This window comes from Montipora foliosa, chromosome 5 (genome assembly GCF_036669935.1).
Source record: "Montipora foliosa isolate CH-2021 chromosome 5, ASM3666993v2, whole genome shotgun sequence".
Taxonomy (NCBI): Eukaryota; Metazoa; Cnidaria; class Anthozoa; order Scleractinia; family Acroporidae; genus Montipora; species Montipora foliosa.
The window spans coordinates 38,834,715-38,842,214 of NC_090873.1; the positions used below are offsets into that span (position 1 = coordinate 38,834,715).

A 7,500-nucleotide genomic window follows, 5' to 3' on the forward strand; every position below is an offset into this window, starting at 1 on the left:
ATCGGATAACATCGAGATAGGATACAAGGCAGATCCTGCATTCACTAAATTCTATCCCGTGGGAGACTTGCTTGAACATAAAAACAGTCATCAAGGAACGCGATAAACTGCTTAACATTACGAGGAAATCAAATCTTCAAACGGACTGGGAACAGTATAAAGATTTTAAGTGCGAAACAACCAACCCAATTAAAGAAGGAAAAAGAAACTACTGCTGCGAATCAATTGACAGCAAAGGAACACGAGAGGTATCTGAAGAGCTCTCAAAACACCAAACGGGTTGCGAAAGCAGGCGAATAAAATAGCTGAACTGGAAACAGAAAATGAGAGTTATCACCCATCCTCTGCAAATTGCCAAAACTCTCAACAACATGCATCTCGCCTGAACATAAATAACACTGAAGAATTCAATGACGCTAAGCTTCGTTATCTCGTCACTAGACTGAAAACTGAAACCGAGGCATTCTATATACCACCTCTTTACCAAAAAAGGAAATTCAATACTACATAAACAAACTACCATCAAGCAAAGTCACGGGATACGACAGCATGAGTGTTAAAATCCTAAAAACAATAGCTCCAGCACTGATTTCCCCTCTGAAAAGGCTAATTAATTTTTCGATCGAAAATAGAGTCTTTCCGAGACAATGGAAAACAGCTCAGGCCACGATGATAGGTACTACGGTCCCCATTAGCAGCTGCCGTTTCATTCAGGTTACTTCTGACGAGGAGTCACGTAAGCTGATGTCAGGAAGATAGGCGCATAAAACGCGCAAAGATTGAAAAATGGCTCCCGTGTGAGGGTCATCCTTTAACAGGCGGAAGGTTTTCGTGATGATGTTCTTGTGGTGACACTAACTCACGTGACTCCCTGTCAGAAGTACCCTGAATGAAGCGACCGCTACCAATGGGGACCGTAGTATCTATCCTTGTGGCCGCGTGCGATGCAACACCTATTTGCACACCAAATGCACTGACACCCCTGGAACTCTTGGTGGGCCCCACTGAATCCACGCAAGGTATACCTGTGTTTGCGAGAACGTTATTTATTTAATCCAGTGCCGCTGCTGTCACAAGATTTATATTGGAGAAATTGGCAGAGGGTTGACACTTTTTTTTACTGGCGAAGGAGAATGACTCACTGTTGCAAACTGAACTTAAATTTAAGATTGTCTTCTATTGCGCTTGCCTTCACTCCACTAGCTTAATCAAAATTCCGGCTTAATTTCGGTCATTGCTCCTTTTTGGTTAACTGCCATTTGTTAGTAGTTAGTAGTTCGCTGACGCCATTTGTATACTCAAATTACTTAACATTTGTAGCAAAGCGTCGTGTATCCTTCGGATCCTACTAGCTTGGGACTACGTCGTTGGATTTTCAGCCTTGTTGATTCAAAAAATATATATATATCATATATATATATATCATACATGGACTGGTTTGGGAACCCCGAAAAATCAAAGACGAGAACTACAATGACATAGCAACTTGACCGTGACCATGGACAATCTTTTATCCTTTGTTCACAACTGAGTTTGAATAAATTTAGGACAATACCTACTATTGTTATTGCACATCTCAACATATTGGGGTTTCCTATTGGTGGTGCTTAGTAATACAGGGGTATTTTTGCGCGGTTTAAAACTATGCGTAGGAAGCAGAACTAAGCAAGTGCTCTTGACATCCAAAACGATTTTGGGGGTAACCACGCATTTTCGAAAGATAATTAAGCTTCAATTTGGAAAAGAACGCCATATATTAATTTGTACCAGAAACCCATAAGGGTTGAAACGTGTAACGGCCCCTTGTGTGCTTGGAAACAAGCTTCTGAATATTCGATTTGCTAAGTACCATATTTGGAACAACAAGAGCGAGGGGTTTCCAAATATGGTACTTAGCAATGAAACATTCAACCAATCAGTTCGCACTGAATATTCGGAAGCCGTGAACGCGCGTTACACGTTTCAACCCTTATGGGTTTCTGTTTGTACTGTAAAGCTTTTTACAAATATTGTTGATTAATTATCCTAGGAATTCCTAGCAATTCCAAGTTTTTTGGGAATTCATTTCGCAAGGGTTTCCCGCATGGTCAGTAAACGTAGACCGAGCAAAAATTCCTTTGAATTAGTAGGTACCGTCCTTTATCAAAAGCATTAAAAAAAAAAAAGTGGTCCATGGATGGTCAGGGCCAAAACAGCGAAGTGAAACAAAAAAAACAACAACAAAAAAACAAGCAAACAAACAAACAAACAAACAACACGTTGAGTTTTGTAGCCATCTTCGAATATCAACTATGTACACGAATATCAACTATGTACAAATGCTTTCTTTTTTTGTGGTTTAGTTGCCGTGTTGTGGTTTCAATTTGGAAAAAAAGTTCAAAGCCTAACATGGTTGAGTTACTTGTGTTGGCATGTTGGTCACTTGTGTTACTTGTGTTGCTAGCATGCGCTACATTTTTCGATTTTTTAATGATTAACAACATGGACCTTTATTTTTCAGTTAAATTAAAGTGTCGATTGTCTCGGTGTTTAGATTGGCTATGTCATTCCTTGCGCGATTCCTTCACCCACTTTCATCTGTCTTGCTAGCAGAGGCCAATTCTGTGTTAGAAGGGAAAACACTTTATGTGACTAGGATTTCTTTGTTGTTTCTTCGCGTTTTGTGAAATGTGAAAATTGCGTTAATTCATACTGAGCGCAATAAATGAGCTATAATTAAGCAATGAATAAGCTATAATCTAAAGATCATATATATAATTTAACAAAGAAAGGTAGCCGGTAAACTAGAGTAACTCGCATACACGAGATCAGTTGTAGTTATACGCTAACTTGCCGTTTGTCTGCAAAATAATTGCCTACTGGGTAACCTTGATCTAACTTTTTTTTGGTTTAATTTTTAAACGTTATAATAAATGATTAATATTGATTTCCTCACTTACATAGCTGAAATGATCAGGTCATTAAGAGTTTGTTAGCTGAGAAGGCGGCCTCGTTAAAACAAAAAAATGCTCGATTTCGAGATATCGCACGTTCATCGCCGAAATGTTTGTAGCCGGGGTAAGTAAGCAAATTGCTAGGGTTTTCAGACTAAGGATTTATATTATGAACGAAATGATATATGAAATAAATCATGTATTGAACTGCGGATATGAAATCAAGTAAAGCTATGATCGTCGCAGTTTTGAACGCAACTTTAGCAATTGCGTAGAGAAGCCTGAAAAATTCAGGACTTCAACGGGGTTTGCACCCGTGACCTCCCGATACTTTTCAGACTTCTCTACGCAATTGCTACATGTGCGTTCATAACTGCGAGGATCAAGAACTTCACTTGAATTATATAATAACACAAATCATAATCATGAATAATAAAAATTCTTTTCTTTTAGGTTCTTGTGGTTATGCTTCATCCAGTAAATCGTTTATCTACTCACTGTATAACATCAATGGCTTCGCTCCTGTTAAGCGGCAGGTCAAGTCAGGAGGGCAGAGTTCCGCTATATACAGATGTTCCAATGACGGACCAACCTTTGGTAACGGACACGACATCTACATATCAAACAACGCTGCCAGTAACCGTCATTCGTACACATATTGTGGCAACGGGTACCATCTTCCCCCAGGGTATTCTTCATCTGGTTATTCCTGTAGATTTTATGCAGGAAGCTACAAGTTTACTCCCACTGATATAGAGGTATTCTACGAGACAACCACTTAAAACGAGCCGAAAATATTGCCGTCACTATTCTATTTTTTTGTGCAACCTCGTTCCCAGGGCTTTTCTCAGCAGCCTCAAGGTGCCTTTAGATCAAGAGTACTTCTTTCCGGAGAGCTTTCAATCAAAAACATACTTTTAGAAAAGAAAGATGTATTTTATCATAGAAAAGCCCTGGGGACGAGGTTTTTTTGTGTGTAATCAGGTCACCATATTTAGGGTGTTATGGTTTAATGAAAACGTTGACAATCACTCGTCCCGTATGTGTTTTAATCCTACAGTAATAGACCTTATTCATAAATGGCGGCCAATTTATAATTCTTTTGTCGAAGGGCAAATTAGCCTACCAAGCCTCGATACCATACAGTGAATTAAAAAGAATTCTTGCTCTAAAATGAGGCTTGGTAGGCTAATTTGCACGTGGACAAAAGAATTATAAATGTGACCGCCATTTATGAATAAGGTCTATTGCAGTTTTAAATAACCAGTCATATCGATTTGATTTAAATTGACAATAACCACAACAAATGATAACAACAATTTATGCATGTTAAAGGTTTTTAAGGAAAGAAAAAAAAAAGCTAACGGTGCGTAAGTTTGGGAATAGGAATACATGGAAAAGAAGTTAGAAATCCTTCGCTTTTACGAATTTCGCATTAAAAATTATTGTCAAACACCTGGTGAACATATCTTTATTATCCTTGTTGCTACGAAAGACCAAATATACCACATTAAATTATCACTACAAGTATACTTATTCCGCTATAGGCTCTTGCGTCCTGTAACCAACGCCTTCAGAATTTCCCCGCGCACTGACCCCTGACAGTGATTAAGCTTTGACAGAACAGTGACTCCGCCTCTGTTTGTCGATAATGTAAAGTAACGTTAAAAACGGCAAAATACTTATTCGCTCAGGCAAAAACCAGAAAAGGGAATGGTTCTTCAATAGTTTCACACCATGAGCGTGCTGGGACACCCCAAAGAAGGCAGTGCTCGCCAGAAATTATTATTCGGTCAAAAATCCATGAGAGAGGAATCCATAACAACAGCAATAATTTAATTTCATCTTGCGTAACATGTGCTTGTCTGACATAAAGCAAAAACGCCTCTCTCTTTTGACCCAACTGTGCATGCAAAAGAATGCGTGGGAGGACAGCCATCAAACGTTCTTTCGCAACATCCTCCCCTTCTTGTTACGAAATATCAGCAAAACCTAAGACCAGAAGCACATGCCCTCGCATGAAGCGTGTAACTTGCAACTTTTTTCCTTGGAACAAGGCAGGGGATTTTAGAACAGAAATTTTATGCCCAAATATGGATAAAACTAAGTTAGAAGCTTCACGCGCGGGAAAATCCACGACCTGCAGTACGTTCCATCCAAATAAGGAAATTCTTAAACTGAAAATTAAAAACAGCTCTGAACCAGAGTTAAACGCTTCTGGGTCATAAGCTTCTGCTAAGACTGAATAAAATATTATCTATTAAAAGTATACGACTTCAAAGTCCCTCTAAATAGTGTCATTCAAGCTCAAACAGCCCTACAACAATTGCACAATTGCAGGTCTCCGCCGCACAATTTCCCCTGTTAAGTCGTTGCCCATTCCAGGCTAAATGGCTCTTCAATACGGACAGCCCGTGTTACAAAGGTATCTTCTCTGGGAGAATAGACAAAAGAATCTTATTTTGTTGGTAATGAAAGGGCCACCAAAGGTGTTCTATCCCCAGACAATTTCGAGTCAAAATATCACCAAGAAAGTGTCGTCTTGATCGAGTTAAGGCTGACACCAAATAAACCATACATTTTACTTATTGAATAGACCACTTTCATCAATGGCGACCTCCTTTACACTTTTTTGTATTTATGTTAATTATACCTACCGCCCTCGTTTTGAAACAAAATTTGCTCGTCGTAGCGAGGCTATAGAAAGGCCTAGTAGCATTAAAACAAAAGAGTGTTTTTTTTCTGGCCGCCGTTATGAAAATGGTCTATAGAACACGTTGTATTCCTCCCATGAAGCATTGCTGTATGTAATGACATTTAGAAGAACATGCTTCATGTACGATAACAGACATGTCCAGAAATGCAAGTAATAGATGCATTCCTATTTCAATAAGCGTCACAAAGTGTCCCCTTGCTCGTTTCCTTAACTTCAACATCACTCGTGTATTTGAATCCAGACAATTGACGTCACAAAGTGTCCCCTCAAATGCTGCTCCTCAAGTATGGATAAACTGCTGCATTGACCCTGACCTAACAAAGACGCTAATCTTTACTCTTATCTTATTGTAAGAAATAGGCTGGAAATGCTTAGAAACGAGTTTCAACAATTTGGAGGGTTAGTTCTATTCATTAAATAAATTTTACAGCACTATCGTATAAACTCTTGTTCTTAGGCCATCGTAGCTTGATTAAGAAAATAACACAAACAGCGGTGATAAACATTGTATTCCAACGCATTTTTATAAAACTTGACGTTTCGTATGCTAGTCAACACACATTTTCAAAAGTGACCGTTACAATTTATAAAAACTATATATATATATATATATATATATATCGATAACAGGTTCCAGACCCCTATTGTTTACGATATATATATATATATATATATATATATAGTTTTTATAAATTGTAACGGTCACTTTTGAAAATGTGTGTTGACTAGCATACGAAACGTCAAGTTTTATAAAAGTGCGTTGGAATACAATGTTTATCACCGCTGTTTGTGTTATTTTTTTTTACAGCACTGTTTCATGTAAATGCCTAGCACGATGCATCTATTAACGTGACGTAATTTATCACCATGGGAAAAAAATCGCTAATTAAAAACACCCTATACTTAAAAATAAACTTGATGAACCTTCTTGTTTTTGCACTTACCAGAAGTTAATAGGAAAACAAGAAATGAAAAAGCCACCAATTCCTGGAGAATATTGGATATGGCCTGAGAGTAACGCCACAACCCACTTTGATGAGGGATCAATTAAAAAGGAGCATAGCTACAGCAAGGATAAATAAACTAAAGCTACGTGTTAGCGTATAAGGGTGGCCAGAAAAAAACCTGCTTCAAAAAAAACTTGCTTTAAAAAACCCCGTAGGGAAAAAGGGTACAGGAAATCTGGGACAACTAGGTACAACTGACGTCCCCCGCAAGGACTCTAAATAAATTACTCAAAAATTACGAAGCCAGCAAAAGCGAAAATCTAGTTCTGAATAAACAATCGCCAGTGTATACTGGAAAATGTAAAGTAAAAATTAAAAACGAACAACAGAAACAACTAAATTGATTAGCTGATTCGCACCTCCAACCAGCATGGATATCTAACAAAACACCTGCTATTTTCCAACAAGCCGGATTGGACGTCGTACCAGACTTCATACTGTGCGTGCCGTACTTAGAAACTTCCCTAACAAGTGGCTTAATATGCTTCTTAAATTCCACCCTTAAAGTGGTTATAGAAACGCGTACCTCAGATATTTTTTCATTATAGCTGGAAAGTGATAAGGGGTGCTAAGATAAAACTATTGGCAAAGTTAAAACATATATATGTGAAGTGGATTCAGAGCCACCCTAAAATATTCTAATTGTGAAGGTGGCTATGAACCCGCTCCAAATATTTTTTTCAAAAAATTGCGTTCATAACTGCGAGGATCATAGCTTCACTTGATTTCATATCCGCAGTTCATGATATGATTCATTTCATATATCATATCGTTCAATAATAAAGTGATTTTCACAATTATCGTCATAAGTATAATAATTTAGTTTGGAACGCCTTATCGATTG

General features: G+C 38.1%; 2 protein-coding genes across 4 annotated transcripts in view; one reads left to right on the plus strand and one right to left on the minus strand.

Annotated features, from left to right (window-relative positions):
• Positions 1 to 4,385, plus strand: part of LOC138004115 (uncharacterized) — a 24,038-nt gene extending 19,653 nt beyond the window's left edge. For all 3 annotated transcript variants that reach the window (XM_068850538.1, XM_068850540.1, XM_068850539.1), the window contains one exon: positions 3,387 to 4,385. In XM_068850538.1, the coding sequence (XP_068706639.1) occupies positions 3,387 to 3,715 (329 nt within the window). In that variant the 3' untranslated portion in view covers positions 3,716 to 4,385. The remainder of the gene's footprint in view (positions 1 to 3,386) is intronic.
• LOC138004092 (uncharacterized) overlaps positions 1 to 7,500 on the minus strand; it is an 888,878-nt gene that overhangs the window by 308,999 nt on the left and 572,379 nt on the right. The window lies entirely within an intron of this gene.